At 36.4% G+C, this 19204-nt stretch overlaps 3 protein-coding genes across 3 annotated transcripts; 2 read left to right on the forward strand and 1 right to left on the reverse strand.

The window, feature by feature from the left end:
* Window positions 1-1818: 1818 nt before the first annotated feature.
* Window positions 1819-3309, forward strand: LOC110447752. Its single transcript, XM_021493644.1, has one exon. The coding sequence runs from the start codon at window positions 1819-1821 to the stop codon at window positions 3307-3309; it is 1491 nt and encodes a 496-aa protein (XP_021349319.1).
* A 5842-nt stretch (window positions 3310-9151) lies between these two features.
* On the forward strand, window positions 9152-10819 carry LOC110447753. Its single transcript, XM_021493646.1, has one exon. The coding sequence runs from the start codon at window positions 9152-9154 to the stop codon at window positions 10817-10819; it is 1668 nt and encodes a 555-aa protein (XP_021349321.1).
* A 2694-nt stretch (window positions 10820-13513) lies between these two features.
* LOC110447750 (heat shock 70 kDa protein 12A-like) lies at window positions 13514-19204 on the reverse strand. The gene is made up of 6 exons (XM_021493642.1): window positions 19124-19204; window positions 18005-18046; window positions 17373-17687; window positions 17014-17232; window positions 16556-16715; window positions 13514-15670 (listed from the first exon to the last, which is right to left on the reverse strand). The coding sequence occupies exons 2-6, from the start codon at window positions 18044-18046 to the stop codon at window positions 14670-14672; spliced, it is 1737 nt and encodes a 578-aa protein (XP_021349317.1). The 5' UTR covers window positions 19124-19204; the 3' UTR covers window positions 13514-14669.

Here is a 19204-nt window from a genome sequence, read left to right on the forward strand (position 1 = left end):
GTTGTTGGTTTGAATGACATTTATTATCTGGATATTAAATACTTCCTGGTCGTAATCCAAAGATCTTTAAGTATTTAATGTGTGTATGCAAGACTGATGTATAAACGATTCCAAAGTTTATTACCAACTATAACGTTACTGTAGCATATACATATTACCAATTACTTAGCAGGGTCTGTTTTGGTGATTCGTCGTAAACAGTTGTGAAATATTGTGTATACATGTTTGTTAAGCGTGGGAGACCCCAAAACCTATTCAACCTCAAAGTATCCTATTCAATGAAACAAATACCATTATTTTGGAATTACGTAACATGAGAAACGCCCAATCTTTAACTTGTTTATATTTATTGCAGGGACAACATCATTAACATTATATCACATTAATTTTAGAAATAGAAAAATGTGTTTTCCAAGGAATATTTAATATCCAGATAATTAATGTCATTCAAACCAACAACGAATAACAGGTAATAGAACGCGTGTAGCATTGACATGACCTCGATCGTATAGAGGGTCTAATTTTGCATTAAGAATTTACTTAAATAAGATTGAACACGTTCTCATACAACTGTCTGTATAACCATGAACGGTTTACCAAGCAAAATGTTCGTATCATGACTCAGAACACTTAATATATATCGGTATTAAAGTTATCATCAGGTTTAAAAATTATAATTTTTTATTATGGATTCGTTGAAGTTTCTTTTTATAATAGCGATATGTATATGAATTATGTCACTGCTGATACAACCTTGAACGATCTGGACACGATGTGTGTTGTATACACATAGCCGTAGTTATTTATGTAAAACATTTACATCATGTTAAACACCTTAAGTATCGGTTTGACAATGGGACCGCTGACCACCTGTATCAATATTGACACTACTTTACGTCTTTTGGTTATAGGGACCACATGTATTGTTCTACATTGTAGTAAATTCTCTTACGGCACTACGATCAATTGTCTGACTTAAAAACAACATACATTCAATACCGTCAATGATAGCCCTAGGGCATACTCAGTCAAACTTAGGCCTTCGTAAGTTAATAAATAGGTTTTTCTTCTTCCTGAAATGATTTTTTTTTCACGTGGTGTTTTAGAACAGCTGTGTATATGACGTGCATGATCTGGGCTTTCGTTCGTGTGATTTGTTTCAAAATTGCAACTCATTGTGTCAAGCCTTTTATCTTAGTTTTTGGCATTTTCTCGGTTTCTTTTCTGATAAACCGTTTGCGAAGTTTTGTTACAGTGTGGTCCTGTGTGACCTCATTGTTTTGATAGATCGTAAGTACTTTATTAAATAAAACAATATACAAAGTAGGACGTTGATAATTTTTATTCTTTTTTTGAAATAACATGAAAGTCAAGTAACAGATAACAGAGTTGTAGATGAAAAACCACACGACATTTAAAAATCTGACTGGTGTACTAGTACCTTGTATAAACTAAGAGGACATGAAACTCAGAAAACATTGTCAAGCCCTTATAATAGTATTCGAACATCACTCTAGGGTATTTGAATATTACTCTGTTGTCATCTGTAAATCGTTAATGCACATGCTTGAATGCAGTGCGAAGACATGCATGTCTCCGGTGTCCCATAGCAGTATCACATTCACGCTCTTTTTCCATTCATATTTAAAGATAGGAGGATACATGTTTGTAAAAGAGTGCCCTTTTGATTTAAAGATGTAGCTACTTCATGACGGATCTGGATTATGTGTTCTATCATCAATACAAAAAAAGTCAGGTTTGAAAGGCTTGAAGGCCATCGCTTTATACAGAGACAAAACAAACCTTCTTATGACCAGCATGTCGAATAACAACGTATCCGATGTAAGCGCATTAACAACAGTGAGCGGGTCCTTCTATAGATGGCTCGAGAATGATGTGGTGGACAATGTAGCAGGTGTTTTCATGTTGATTATTTTCTTAATCGGAATGGTGCTTAACATTCTCGTTATACGTGAGCTCGTCTCAAACAAGCACAAGACCATGACAAGCAAACCTGTTTTTGTTCAGTTAATTGTGATAGATTTTGTTGCCTATTTGCTGATAATTTTGCCTGGGATTGTAGCATCTTTTGACGATTCGTTGATATTTCCTGATGGGTTTTGTGTGATAAATGGACTATCTGTGTCTATGTGTCGGCTGGCATCTTTCCTCTTCATGGCAGTTCTCTGCTGCGAGAGAACGACACAACTATGGAAACCAAGAGTCCACGAACACGTTTTTGAGAAAAGGAAATTCAGTGTTGCTATTGTTGCGCTCGTGTGGTTAGTGAGCGCCACATTATCTGCTCTCCCACTTACCGGTTACGGAAAGGTGGAATATATCCCACTTCAACAGCGCTGCCACCTACACGGCAGTAACCAGCTACATATGCATCTTCTCTTTGCGTTTGGCATATACACTCCGGCCATTATAGTATGCATTTGTGCGATCTTCACGTATGCTCGCAAACGACAAATCATTTTAACTTTATCGAAATTAAACAAACAAGTCGAGAGTATCAATATGAAACTCGCTAAAAGGAATGACGAAAATAAAACCATGTCAGCATCAGGACGATATGATAACGCACAAACTGATTTAAGTGTTAGTGAAATGATTGACGGGGCTTCAAATGATGTTTGCAGTACTATTACACAATCGGTGCCATTCCGCATGGATACATCCGCATCGAGCAAGCACTATAGAGCGATATCAGATGTAATCAACCATATCCCAACTGATACTGCTTCAAGTGACGTCACTACGGACATCGAAGATGGAGACAGTCAGGTCACTGTTAGAGAGTCAATAACATCAAGACCTGAAAATGACGCGAACATAGAAATAATATCTGGTGGTATAACCAGGAATAAAACAAAATTGTCGAAGGTCAAGGTGATGTTCAACGTTTACCAGTCCTCCACAGAGGAAAGGGATGTAACTCTAGCCGTAAGTTATATTCTAATGTATCTGGTGGTGCTAGGTACGTGGCTGCCGTATGTGGCCCTGTCATATGTGGATGGCGACGAGGATACTGTGTGGGGAGGCTGGTTCTCACTCGTCGTGCTGGTATCCGACATTTCCTACTGTATCAAGCCAGTTGTCTACCTTAGTCACAACAGTGTCCTAAAGATGGCAGCCGTGGAGTCCTTTCCGGAGTCTGTGAGAAACAGAGCAGCAAAGGCACAAGCGGCACTGAGGAAAATCACAAAGAAACTCGACAGCTTAGTCTTTATCCAGATTCCTGACACCAAATCATTATTAGATATAAAAGGGGATAGGGTACGTGTGTCCCCGACAAGTTTATAAAGAGAGTGATACGGAACGTGTGCCGCTACGTTACGTAAAAAGAAGAATAAAGGACGTGTTATTGAAACTGGACAACATTAAATCACCTCAAATATTTACTCTGTGCTTCTTTATCCTTTCAGTATATAATAAAAAGACGAGTAATAAAGTGTTTCCGCTACAAATAATACAGAAAGGAGTAATGGAGTGTGCCCGCTACATAAAATAAAAACTGGAGTATGTTAGTGTGCCCTATACGTACTGTAAAGGTGGAGTAATGAAGTGTTCCCGCTACGTTTAGTAACAAAAAGGAGTAACGAAATGTACCTGTACAAAGTGAGTCCGCTATATGTAATGGATAGAGGAGTAACGAAATGTGCCCGTTACAAATAATAAAAAGAGGAGTAACGAAGTGTGTCCGCTACAAATGATAAAGAATGGCCAAAAGAAGTGTGTTTCACGAATAAGAAAGGGATGACTAGCGAAGTAAAAATGGTTTCCTTGTATACATTGGGACAGACGATGATGCTTCCGTAAATTTTAATCCTTTTAATGATATCACTAAGGTTAGGGGATCGCTAGTTTATACGTATTAAGAACATACCGAGTTAATAAACATATTCTAAGTAATGATTTATATATTGAATATATTTTGAGTAGATAATATAAACACTCGTTAGCTAGCTTTATCTCTGGAACTTTACTATAAAGTAGCATCATGTCTAGACCTTTATCATCAGCTAGCTTTAGGTCTGGAAGTTAACCGTTTGCTAGCTTTAGATCTAGACCTTTATCATTATTAGCTAGCTTTAGGTCTTGAACGTTACCATTAGCTAGGTTTAAATCTAGAAATTTACCATCAGTAGCTAGCTTTAGGTCTGGAACGTTACCGTTAGCTAGCTTTAGATCTAGTCCTTTATCATCATAAGCTAGCTTTAGGTCTGGAACGTTACCGTTAGCTGGCTTTAGGTCTAGACCTTTATCATCAATAGCTAACTGTAGGTCTGGACCTTTACCATTAGCTAGTTTTAAATAAAATCCTTTATCATCAATAGCTAGCTTTATGTCTGGACACTTATCATTAGCTGGCTTTAGATCTAAACCTTTATCACCATTAGCTAGGTTTTAATCTGTACATTTATCCTCATTAATAAGCTTTAGGTCTTGACCTTAACCATTAGCTGGCTTTAGGTATTGAGTTTTACCGATAGCTATTACCGTTAGCTATTTATACCAGCAGATGTTGAAGTAAAACTCCACTGGCTGAAAGGAAATGAAACTATTGTAATACTTATGTAATAGAAGATAAATTACATTTTCTCCTTTAATGGTCAGCTTATTCAGATGTACGTGATGTTCTTTATAGATATGGAAAGCATAGAAATGTTGTTTATATATATTTGTTTGGTTTGGTTTAATTTTGTTTAACGTCCTGTTAACAACTAAGATCATTTAAGGACGTGCCTCCATGTGTGTAGTGTATTGGTGCTTGCGTGTGTGCATGCAGGAGACAGTGTATGTTGGTGTGCTTGCCTCCTTGTGATAGCGCGGATCTGGTGCGACTTTATAGTGCTATCTCATTGAAATACCATGCCGACGGCACCCAGCAAAGCATTCCGCCCAGTCACATTATACTGAACACGGATGTACCAGTTGTTGCGATTTCCCTAAATGCTGAACATAAAGAAGGATATAACAACTACCGTTTTTAAGGATTTTGGTATGTCCAAGCCTGGGGACAGAACCCATTGCCTTCCTCACGTGGGCGAACGCTCAGCATTAATGCCAAAAGTGAGGTGTTGCCAAGAAAGGCGCTAGGAAATAAAAGGTAGTTAGAAGTAAAAAGAAAGAAAGATGAAGATCCCGAATATTGCAATGGGTGCAGCATATTTATTTTGATCGCTTTTGTGTCCCCAAATAGTGAACTCCAAAGCGAACCCTTAATTCTGCAGGTGGTTCCCCATTAGTCGCCTCCTATGATACACGCAGTTGGTAACAGCAGGTGTATTCTTCCCCCCCCCCCCCCCCCACCTGCAGGGGAGGTTTATGGATATGAACGGAGAAGAAAATCTTAGGTTTCTGATGAATGAGCAAGGCCTGCAGCTAAAAGTAGCTAAATGTATATATTCCAAAATCATAGCCGAAGGTTACTTAGTATCCAACTGTTCTTTTTAAAGGTCATTGTTTTATATTGTATTAACATGCGAAACTGAAACATACTATCATATCGATACCAACATAAAGTATATTTTCCTTCAGATTTTGTTGTATGGCATTTTATGATCTACTTGAATGACACAGCTTTGCGCGCTAGCTATTTTATGTTGTAATAAAAGTATTTTAACAATTATTTTCTCGATTCTGTTTTACACATTTACGTTGTATATTGCAGTTCCGGTCTGTGTGGTATGAACACGATACTAATTGTGTTTCGTGGTGCATGACATTTAAAGTCCCATCAACGACACAGCTTTCAAATAGATTATATAGTGACAATGCCATGCACATGTAAATATTGTGTTTAAATGGCACATGATTATCACCAGTTTGTAAAAGCTGTAAGTGTGTATAGTATTCAAAATGTCACTCGATTGATGTGTTTCATAACCCAAACTTCCTTATAGAACGTAATAGAGCCTATCACAACATAACAGTAAACAATACAACAAACTATGTTTAAGTGGGTGCATCCACGTTTACATGAATCTCTTTTCTATGGGTCGGTTAAACAGTCAGTATTTGTAGTCACATATCCCCATGTTTTAGTAAATGCCTATAGACCTTTTGTCCGTTGGTTCGTGGAATCACTAACGTGGACTTCCACGAAAAATGATAAACGATCGCACATGAAGTTTGCTAAAGCAAAGTATTGACATACTGATAATAGTATGATTTAAAGTAGGTTTGGTAATATTTCATGTTCTGTGGTAGGTAATTATCTGCATGTATACACACATACTAGTAGTTTACGATATAAAGTATATAATTGTCTATTTTAAGTGGTCGTAGATAAATATCTGTATTAAAAGAATCGATATATAATTGTAGTTTTAATAGTAAAATTATTGAATGTATTTTTAGTATCATAAGATCGAAAGATCCCGTATATGGAAAGCTTGGGCTATTTAAGTACAATAAATATCTAGTAATCCTCTCGTAATTCAACTCTAAATCAAGGTTACTGTAAGGACTAGCTATCTCAGGTTTTAAAATAAAATAAGACGATATATAGATGTGGGTTAAAATCATTTTATTCTATTGAGGTCAACAGTTGTGCTATACTTTGATTCTATTGTGAGAGACTCATGCTAACTTACACGACGAAGCTGGTGTCTGAATGTAGCATATTATGTACGAGCAGGTAAACACTCTTTAAGATGTCCTGGCTAACTAACAGCCTACTTAAAAAGAGGGTTTTTCCTCCTCTACAGTTGCAATAGGCCATCTTTGACCACCGTACAACCTTCGTAGTTCAAGAATAGTTAATTCCAATAAATAAATTTAAAATTTGTCCGTATTGAAACATTTCCCGACGTATCAGGCCCTTACAAAATTGTCTTCAATCTTTTTTCTCACGGCTCTAGTCGCCGACCATATATATTTATTTCGTAAGCGTGAAACAGTCTGACATTACCTATTGTTTCGATGTGCAGATAAACTATTGACAACATTTTTGTTTTAAGTATATAGCTCAATGTATCGAAAAAGGGAGATTACTCGCTTACTTTTTGTTATATCAACCATGCAACAAAAATGCAAATTGTTGTGTCCCCTTTATTGCTATTGTCGATAGTAAAAATACACATGTAAGTAATTGCGATTTTTTTGTGTACTGTGTATATTTATTATCATATGCAACATTTCCCTTCAAAAAGTGTTTATGGAATGTCTGCAAATCCTAACATGATACGATGTATATAAATGTTATACTGGGTTGTGTATTTGACCTCACAGCTCTGTATATGTGTTTTTAAACTAGGTAATCCCTTTTGAGCTCGTACTATGATCCTCTTATCGATATCGACTCGCACAAGGGTCAGACACAGCGAGCATTATATAAATATAAATACATATTGTATAGTACCAAACACACACATCGTATAGTATTAAAACACATATTGATATTGTGGTATAACACATCAGAAAGATGATTGACAATTTTGTTTTCATCAGGCGCATGTGTTCAACTAGTTAACGACCACCTAAATGTGATTTTTTCCCACAAAGCATCACTTTGTTGACACACACGATGTCGCCTAGTTGGTGTGTTGGTTGCACACTTGTGTTTTATCAGTAGGTTTCAGTATTAATAACCTGATTTATGATGGTGATCAATACTTCTACGGTAGATTAGATTGATATATTATACACTATCATAACTCCAGACCACATCAAGTGTCAGAGCATATACCAGGAAAAGAAAGTAGTTACAATGTCTGAGAATGCATGTCTAGCTGATACCTGAACAGTTATATTGTATACTTATTTCATATCACGTTTTCACAAATTAAGTAGACCGATAAATGACTGTGTTATTATACAGATCGACGATGTGCGAACGGGTAAACCCAACGTCACATTCCTATTCAATCTGATTGATTAATGTATAAATGTGCTGTTCAACTATTTGATCATGTCCCAAACAAAGTTGAGCAGTCAGTGGGTGAATAAAACACCGTATACACCTTATCGGTAGATACCAGTACAGTACATGTATAAAACGAAAAGCTTAGTTTCTGTGAAAACGTTGTAACGTGTGCCAACGACTGTTGATAAGTCATTTTGCACATTAAACGAAACGCTGGGCAAAACTTTCACCTCCGAATGATACTCCATACGTTTTGGAAAGGTGGCTGTCGTTTTGTCGAATATTTTACAATTTCCTACCAGAAAGTCGAAAACTGTTGCCAAATTCAAGAAAGACATTAAAACTCACTTAGTGACATCTGCATTTTAGACTTTAACCCAAGCGTCCTGTAACTACCAGGCCCGCCTATATACATAAAGAGTTAAACGAACTGCATTCTAAATGAATAATGTCGTTTTGTATGATTTATACTTATATATATGGGTATGTGCTTCTCTGACCCTACGACCACCTTAAAATGTACTGTTGAATGAGCAATGAAGAGTAAATATTACATATCAGATAGTGACGACATAATTATTGCATATTAGTACTGCTTCTTTCAAACTGTGTCAAGCTTCTATTCACCCTTTTCATGTACGTTGTCATGTTAAAACGAGTTATCTCCCTTCTACAATAACGAAAAAATCTATCTAAATGCTGGTGTCTGTATGACTGCTAATCTTTATTTATCTTTTTTTTCTTTCCGATCTGGACCCTTGATAATGAATGTTGTATAATGGTGATATACATTTGTTAATCGGTCACGACAGAGTTGACTCGGAAAATAATCCTGCACTACAATACACTTGTAGTTTTCAGTTTGAGGTCAGCGGATTAAGTCGAATCTTAAAAATAAGATTAAGAGATTAGAGAAACGTTCAATAAAATTATATCTATATACATATTATGTGTTTAAGGGACATTCAAATTCACCGGAATATGTCGTGTGTGTACGATTACTATTGCTGTGAAATGACGACTGTGTCCACAAACTAAAGGATATATATCGGTGATGCAGGGATCTTTGTATATGATTCATTAACGGTGTGTTTCTCAATGCATCTTTACGTACGTAAACGGATTTATCTGAACGACGTATTATAAAATGAACCGTTGTGTACTTGATGACATTTTAAACATCTAACAGCGAAAGTCAAATGGGAAGATCTTCAATTAATCCGAAATACCCAAAAATATTGCTGGCGCATTGACGGACAAACGAAGCACCTCACAATGAGTTCCAACATAGGAACCTCCATTGGGGGAGCGTTCATTAATTGGTTTTCGAAGGACGTTATGCCGAAGTTTGCGGCAGCGGTCGACTTAACGATACTTCTCGTAAGTATTATCCTCAACATATTACTGATAGTCATGTTCAAAAAGAAACGTTTGCTCCTGGATCCTGCCAATAGACTCGTGTTCCAGTTGATTATTGTCGATATCCTGGCATGGCTGTTCATTCTCATCCCCGGCGCGGTGGTTGCCTTAAGGGGACAATGGGACCTCACCATGCCCGTATGTTACGCACAGGCCATCCTAGTGAACTGGATATACCTGGTTATGTTCGGGTTTATCATCACGTTGTTCATAGAGAGGACAGTCTTAGTGAAGAATCCGAAACTACACGGAAAAGTGTTTGGAAAAGTTTCTAAAGTTACCGTAGTTTCACTTCTAATATGGGGAGTCGATCTGGGAATCGCTGCCATTCCTATGTCCGGATGGAGTCCTATAGACTACGACTTCTATCATGGAAGTTGTATTGTCTATCATGAATCAAACATTTATTATGTGATTATATTGTTTATGTCCGGGATAGGAGCTGCCATTTTGTCTGGTGTCATCTGCATTCCGATCATTTTAAAATCACGCAAGGCAAAAATCCACAAGGAAAATACAGAAGCAGCTAAAATAGAGGCAGAGCTCCGCCGTAAGAGACGACTGGAAGCCATCGCAGAGGAGAAAAAAGAAATGGAAGCCGAAAACATCAATCTGGAAAAGAAATCGGAGAAATCAAAACTGTCGGCTCCTGTTGCAAAACACGGATGGACAGACAGTAAGCAACCATCTGGAAAAGCAGACAAAAAACCGAAGAACAAGCAGATGAAAAACAGAAAACGACGTGCTAGAACGCCGAAACGGAGAGACAAGCGTCTACTTGAAGACGATTACGAGGATCCCGATTTCCACCTGACAGTCACGTACATGATCATGGGGGTTGTTCTATTGCTGCTGTGGTTGCCCTACTTCATTGTCCTGTTTAGACACGCGGGGGTCAACGACTCAGAATTCTGGAGGGGCTACTACTCCGTCACGGTCATTGTCGCCCTCTTCAGTTTCTGTATAAAGCCGATTATATATCTGTCCCATAATAGGCATATGCAAGAGAAAACAAAGAATACGTTGCCAGAAAATGTTGTCGAAAGAGCATCGGCGCTTCGGATGTCTTTCAGTGACGTTGTTGACAAGCTGGATAAAATAGTGTTTAAATCCCCAAGGTCTCAGCCGTCCATCCAAACGACAGTCAAAGCCCACTCAATAGCCATGAAATGGATGAAGAAAGGGAAAGGAGAATTAGTCAAACCAGAGGTCAATGTTGTATCAGACAGTACCAATGATACCAACGACCCTGACAAATCAAAACTGTTGACCCATGGTGACAAAACGGTAAAAAGTGAAATGCTAAACAATTCTAAAGTGAATTCATCTAAATCGCCTGTACCAGCAGCTGTGTCACCGAATGTGGCTACAGTAACCTCACTAACACCACATGTTAACCAGGGAATGGACACTGCCACGGAGAACGTGGAATCAACATTGGTCGATATAGAGGAGAACGAACAGGTAACAGAAAGCGATCCAGTGATTCATTCACGATCGCCAGAATATATAACACGAATGTGAAAACTTTCAATCCAGTTGTATGTAGTGTTATTGCATTTTTGATGAAAAAAAAGGTGCGTTGTGTAAAACAGCCACTATGGATTAAGAAGTATTATTGCTTTTCGCAACTGCAAAAAGCTCACGACCTTATGATAAACGTCATTTCTCTTTTAGTAAAGATGTAAACACATTGGACATTGCCCGACCCTTTGTATTTCAATTCCAGTGGTTACCTTATCAAATGTTGTGTTGCTGCTAAAGCGGTATATATAAATAGCTAAGGTATGATCATGGGGAGATGCTGATTTCGTGATGTTATTTATATATTGTATCCTTAGTAGAGGTACAGCAAAAACATTTCGAACACTTTATTTATTAATGGGATACAATTAGAAAACACTGATAAAGTATGAACTTTCATCACGTCTTACTCTTGTGTGTCGTGTCAATCTAACTATAATAAATTAAATTTCAGCATTTACAAAGAAACATTTTTTTTATGAGATGTTCTTTTAAGGTTCAAAAATAAAATCTAATAAAATTTCGATAACATGATTAACATTGATCCCGAAAGGTGGGACTTCTTTCTTCCATAATATTAATGACATTGACGAGTGATCGATATTGCTTGTTTTATAGACTAAGAATCAGGATGCTTGAGGATTTGCTCTAGATGGTGTTGATAAAAATAACTCGCAGTTATACTTTCAGCTCTATACCTTAATCTTTCAGCTCAATACCTTTTTTTTTTTTTTTACACGGAACTTAACATCTTTTGAAACTGTACAATTTAAATGAACATGAATTCTGAAGTGCCCTAGGCCTCGTAAAGATAACCAATTGTTAACGCTAGATATCCATCACTGAACTACATACATTACGAAGGAATGGCCTTAATGCAGGAGGAAGAATTCAAAAGGCGATATTCACAAAACAAAGGTATGCTGCTCCTTGATAAATACTATATATAGTATATACATGTAGGCTACATTTCCCATTTTTTATGGAATAGGCTTATATGTAGTGTATTTTTGTTTTTCTATATTATAAAGATTCGCAGCATAAATTATCAGTAATACATCTGTATGCATTTTTCATGTTGTTTATCAATTGACTAAACAGAAATACACATTTTAGTTACCATTTTCAATACTCCGAGTGTTGTTTCTCACTCTAAATGTTAAAACATTGTTTTTCACGGGATTTATATTATATTTTATACAGCAAATTTAATACAAATGTAAACAACACATGCAAAGTGGAGCAAACAGCCTTAAAAGCCAACCACTAGGAACACTGTATTATGTGTATTACGTTACAGTATGATGAAATGGTCACCTAGCTATCAAACTGTACGACAACCTTCATGACTTTAACTCACGACTTTTAACTTTCTTTTTCTCAGCAGTAACACACCAGTCATTTGATATACAACTCTAGAATCTGTGCAAGATAAATCTATATTTTATAGTTAGATGCGTTGTCATATTTACCTATAAATTATATAGATAGATATTGCTATCTTAGATGGTTTAATCAATATTACGGAAATATTTGTGATGCAAAATTATTGAACATCCAACTTAGCAATCAATATTGATTCATTAATAGTCGGTTATCTACTTATTATACTGGTTATCGAAAACATTAGGAAAATACCAAAAACCAGTACAATTTAGGAAGAACTGGTTTCAATCTTGTTTTTGTCGAAGTTCATAATTCTCTATTTGTTTGCTTCCTGTTTGTGTATTGGATCTGTGGTATATCTTTCTGTTATAGTTTATATAAATGATTAATAAAAGAAACGATGAATACATATTTGTATAGTATTTACAACAGGTATATATATACTTTTAGTGTACTTATGTTGCAGTATATCCAATATATGCCCCTTAACGCTGCAGATTGTATATCGTAAAGTGTAATTAATATGGACCAAGCAGCCTGTCAGTCCGTCCGCTCGCCACATCCGATTTTCCTGGAATCATTTTTCGCAATAAATTATTTAAATATATGGGAACAGAATATAACTCGTCGACACCAAAAAGTTAAATGTAATTGAAATCCCACTACCATATACTTACCATAGTATTTGCTGTGTGATAACAGGATAGGAAGAGGCCAAGTTTTTATTTAATTTTAAGCATTTTTAATTTACTATAGATCACATTACACTGGATAGATGCAGTAGCCCGTTTACAATACACATATGACAAGTTAAAACAAAGATACCTTATTGAGTTCGTTAACTTAGCAATCAATTCAACGAAAGCAACTCGGCAAATCTCATCAGATTCCCCCGCTCACTTTGTATTTCTCGTGCTGTTTTTTAATTCAAAAAAAGTTTAAGTATGCATCCATTGACGATAATGTATATGTCTTAACAGTGGCATTGGTGAACAGTTATGCATATGATGCGTGTATCAGTTTTGTAGCCTTAATGATGACCTACATCTGTATTAAAATGGAGCCTTTGTTGATGGATGATGATGTATACAATACTAGTCACTAAAACATTGATACGGTACACACCACAAGTTTATTAACAGTATGTAAGTATTTCTACCGCGTGAAATTATTTGTCTACAATATACCGGGTCAAAGTTTTTAAACTTGAACATCTGGATTCTTGATATTGTAAATGTTCACTTTGACGTGAAGTTTCAATAAATATAAATGTAACACTCAAAATCAGTATAAAATATTATAGCATATTTTATTTCAATTCGGCACTTCATTAATAAATTGGCAAGCGATGACGAAAATAACTCATCATATATAAGTAGAATAGGATAGAAATGGTCAACCTTTTGGTACATAATTTGGATTCAAAATCACAAATCAGGTTATATTACAGACGAATAGATGCGGTAACATGTGGCTAATTCATATTTTAATTTTTTCTCTTGAAGTTCTTTGGAAAATAAAACAGTAAGATTTCATTTAAAACACTAAGTATTAAACAATTGATGCAACTTGAGCAAAACTTAATAGACAGATACCTACACTCCTATATTATATTTCTCGTGATATGTTTGATAAAATCATGATTTTTTTTCGAAATCATTCCTTGAAGAAAAGCAGAGGTTAAAACAATGGAATTAAGGTGGAGTGATGCACACAATATTAGTTACGAGTTAAAAGAAGTATGGACATAACGAACTGTTGGTGACCTACAACTGTGTAGACAATTCTAAAAGTTGAATCTCTGTAGATGATTTACAGTGTAAACTTTTATAGTGTATATAATTAGACATACTTATTACTCATTAGACAAAGACATTTTAAGTTAAAAGTTCATAGCTTAAACCATCGGATTAAAATACACTAATGTATACGATACATTATTTATTAATTGGATAAATAATAGAAATACAAGTGACTAAAGACACTAACTTTAAAGACCTGTGCACTGTCAGGACCTCATATGCATGACCTATGACACCTAACGGGTCGGGGTGATGTAACGGTAGGCGCTTTGGATATTTCAAGGGTTTGGTGATGTAGTTAATGAATTCGAGACCCAGAAAGGGACTGTATGTAAATGTCTCCCTTTGTCACCTGCTTTTCTATGTTATAGGAAGACTATGATATACATGTAACACTCAACACAGCTCTAACCTTAGTCCTGTAAAATTGATGACGAGTGCTACCCCGAGAACATTTATGTAATGACCATTTGTCTACAATCCATGGCCGATTTAAAAAACTGAACTTTATTTTTTCATTATTAACGAAAATCATTTGTTTTTTTATAATGTCTGTTAATTTTGACGTGATGTTAGAATAAATAAAACTCTCAGAAACAATAAGGGACAACACTAGACTACAACACATTTTAGCTAAATATTGAACCCTATAATTCACATTATCACCCAAGAAAATTGAGGTAAGCTACTCTTTCCTCAGCCGAATCTCTGTCCTTGACCTGGACTTCTATCTCCGCGCCACCGAATGTAAACTGGGCGTCTGCTCCTCTATTCAGCCCTTTGCTGGTGTCGGGCATTTCAATTACAAGTGAACCAATACACTCACAACCCTCGTCAGTAACATACTTGGGCGATGGGTGGGGCGAAATGTAGATATTAAACCGCATCACTGTTTGAAAGGCGTGTACGACATAATAATGTTTGGTTTCTAAACTGTTCCATACAGGAAGAGACTGTCCTTTCTGTGCATGTACACTGAATATATCACCTATTAATTCTGTGCCATATGTAAACCTACTGATCCTTTCCGTGATCGTGTCTAGCTCATGACCGTTGATGACGGCACCTTTCAGCACAGCAAGGCCAGCCTCGTGTGGAATGACGAGACGCTTGTCCGGGAACTTGGCGGAAATTTCCGTCTGTAGTAGAAGACATTCCGAGTATCCGCCGACGAGGAGGATGGCCTGAGCCTGTTCTACCTCTGGGTGTTTCATCAGCTCTACCACGTGGTCAATAATCTTCTGGACGGATTGTCGGAACATCGTTTGAGCTAGCTCAGACTTGACTCGCAGTCTATCCATCTTCCATGTGAGGTTATTTGAATACTTCTTGTTAGAGGATATACTTTCCTCGACGGTTTTATTTGGATGAATATCGGCAAAAGTGTCCATCAGACTGATTGGGAGAGTAAACGTAATTTTTGCATCAGTCGCTGATGAGATTGATCTTTTCTTAGTTTCAAAAGACCTTTGTAGCTCCAGGTAGTCTGCAACATGTTTTTGCTTGAAGTCGTTAAACACATCAGCTCCCAAGATTTCAGAAAGAAGCATTTCAAACTCCTTGTCTACCATGGTCCCGCCCCAGTCCCCTCCATTTGCCATGTACACCTCTTTCAGCTTCAGACCTGGCAGCACCTCGTGTACAGTGATATCAACGGTTCCTCCTGTAGTGTAAACAAGTAGAGTTCAATATATCACAGTAACAACTCGTAAGAATAAATCAAAAGAAACTCAATGTCAATATGATAAAAAAATCAATGCATAGTTCAATTGTCTGATAAAGCGCATCCAAGTCAATCAAATTGATTGAGATAAGAAGTCATTCATTTTGAATTCACCCATTTGATATCAAAATTATAAGTAAAATAAAAAATTGTTCAAAAGTACTCAATACTTTTTATCCCTGTCCAACCGCGGGCAAGGGTTAGTTAGCTCGCGGTACAATGATATAAACTACAGGGTTCAAATCCGTTGTATTGATAGTCTAACCGGTTTGGCAGTGGTTAGGGATCCCTAGTGGATTGTAACAATTCCTGTTTTTATCATGCTGGGTATTGATATATATTAAAATTTCACACTCGGTAAAAAGTGAATTTAAAAAGATTTTTAGATATTCGGGAAATGGTTTGTAAGCGAATAAATAATAGGATGTCATTATTGCACAATACAGCCGTATGTGACGAAAACAACGCCAATGGAATACATATATGGCAACAACGGTCAATATACACCATAACTCTAGTCTGTTATGCATTAATACATCGTTTAGGATAACACAATGGATCATCATATGAAAAATGAAATCAGAAAAGTCAAACGGCTGAGAAAATAAGCAAATCGTGCCTGACCAATCGGATTTCATCATCTCCATGAAATATTTTTTTTCTCTTTTCTAACTTTTCGTGACCTTAACTATTGGCCTTTGTGTTGAGCGTGCGTCAAGGCGAACAAAAGGAGTTCTGTCCGTTCCTATTCCGGTAATGCTGGTTATCGTTTCTATAGATACGGTATAACAACATAATTTAACCTTCATCTCCATTAACTCTTACCACCAACATCCACTACCATGTATCGCGACCCAGGTCGAAACACCACCAGGTTGTCTCCCCCTTTTCCAACAGACATGTCTTTCAGCGGTAGGTATTTACAGAACATAGCAGCTGCCTCGGCTTCCAACGACAGAACGAGTTGATAGCCTGGGATACCAGCCTAAACAACGATATTATTATTGTTTTTGAAATTTATAAATGCTCAAAACTCAATTTTAAATGCTTTTTATATAATTTTAAGGAGCTTTCAAATACATATGTTTACCATAACAACGAAAATGATATCACCTTAACGTTGACATGTTACATTTTTTAAGGGTGCATGTGACACGAGTCAGAAAATAATGTTGTGATATGTAAGAAGTGAAATACTTAATGTAGTGAAAGATTGTTGTAATGACGATAATTATACACATAAGATAGTAAATGTACTCGAAAAAAAGGTTATTGGTGATTACCTGCTGAGCGCATTCCCTCATGAATTGTTTTGCCCGGTCATTCCAAATAGCGGGCACTGTCAGGACCCATCTGACGTCAGACATCAGCAATTCTAGCCCCCTCTTCTCACAGGTACCAAGGAGATGGTCCTTCAGGTACTTTACTGCCTCCGCAAACACTTTCATTGCCAGCATTGGTTTCTGATTTTGTGCGTACAATTTCATGGATCTGGTGATATCCTAAAACATACGTTTTAACATATCTAATTAACATATCTAATTAACATATATAGTTAAGAGTTAATTAGGTTCAGTTGGATGGTTAATGTATCTTTGTTACTATCATGTATACAACCAATGTAAATAAAGTACTTATTTACCTTTTGCTCATAAAGTGACATCTTAAAGCGTCTAAAAAAGAACCAGTCATGGTGCTTATCGTCGTCTATCAGCTTGGCGTACTTGTCTTCGGCTTCAAAACCAAACGTGTCGAAACTTTCGTCTGGTTTAAACAGAACGCACGTAGAGGTCTTTAGGGAAGCGAGATTTCCGGATCCTGCTTGCCATACAAGTGTACTGATATTCAATGGATTTTTGGTATACTCCAGCCGTGATGAGAATGCGTACCCCGAGTAGGTTGTGCCGAAGTCCAATTCTGCCACCAAAATGTATGGACTGTTCTTCAGGTCTCTTTTCTGTAATACATAACAACTTAACAACTTGATGGCTGTCAGCATAATATTTTTATTATAGTATGTTGGGTTTGAATATCAATCGGAATGTTTTATTGATGAAATATCTTTTAAAATAAAAATAACCGAGAACAACAACAACAAAAGTACTGAAGCGTTAACTGTGTTCGTATGTCTCAATATCATAAATAGGATATTCTCCCCTTAAAATAGAAATGTAAGAACTGACACTTTCTCAGCGTTTTATGGATAGTTATATATGTGTTAACTATCGAACCAGGTATCGGTAATGATAAAAGCAAGTTTATAGCATGACTCACCAGTATCCTTGGCTGTGTCTGCTGACGAACTTGTGACTCCATCTGAAGCAATGGATTAGTAGGTATATTTAATATCTTCACAACATGACGGCTGCCTCGATTCACTCACATGCTTTATTCAACTTCCGGTCAAGAGTATTACAAAAAATAGATCCGGAATCCGGGTATAAATTTCAGGAATTTACTAAAACATTTTAGTATCTATGTACCTTTGTAACGATCAATTATGTGACCGCATTAATGTCAGTATCGGCATCATGAGTGGATGAGATGTGTCTTTCTTTAGAAAAATGGGGAAATATTTCAATGGACGATTCAAATGTACCGGGAATGACAATCTATATAGCAAAGGATTTAATATTCATATATTTATAAAACTATAAACAATCTTTAGTCTTCATGTTTTTATATTATATATATATATATATAAAGGTATAAACAATTAAACTAATTGGTCAAAATGAACGAAATTCTACCTAGAAACAAACCGATTCGTGTTTGGAAATATTGTTGGTTATTTGTTTATCGTTTGCGAACATAAGGGCCCTATACGAATATTTTGTAATTACTACTTATTTTCGATTGAGCTAAACTCTTAAAGAAGACAGTTTGAATAAAAGTATATTGAAGATAATGAAGCTGAGAGAATATTTGTTTACAACCTAACTCTTATAACAAAAAGTTGTATTATTGATTTGTTTGGCGCAATCAGCCACACGCACCACATCTAGAAAAGGTTAAATGGTAAGATATTTTGTATACTTTTCCGATAAACAAGCATAATAAATGTGAAGCACTCGCCATTGTTTTTCCAGTTAAGACCCATGCAAATGGCAACTGATCATAAACAGATGCACTCTTTGTTAGCATAATCTATGTTAGGTAATATAGGGCATGTAAACGGTTAGATGGCTACATATTCCGCACACGTACATTACTTGTTTGGCAAGTCGTGTTGGCACACACATTTCTTACAAAGTCTACCCGCCCTTGCTTATAATGTGATACACTTTTTGTGAGAGTAAAATGATTCAAAAATTAAAAAAATCACAAGATGATCGATTCTCCGGACCTTCCGCTGCTGTGAGGATGATAATCATTATATAAATCGATACTCACCGCAGTGGTTATCAGCCGACAACTCTACCGAACGTTCTGCCAGGTCATGCTGAGGTAAGGATACAATATAAACGTTGTGTG

Source organism: Mizuhopecten yessoensis, unplaced genomic scaffold (genome assembly GCF_002113885.1).
Source record: "Mizuhopecten yessoensis strain PY_sf001 unplaced genomic scaffold, ASM211388v2 scaffold3601, whole genome shotgun sequence".
NCBI classification, from domain to species: Eukaryota; Metazoa; Mollusca; class Bivalvia; order Pectinida; family Pectinidae; genus Mizuhopecten; species Mizuhopecten yessoensis.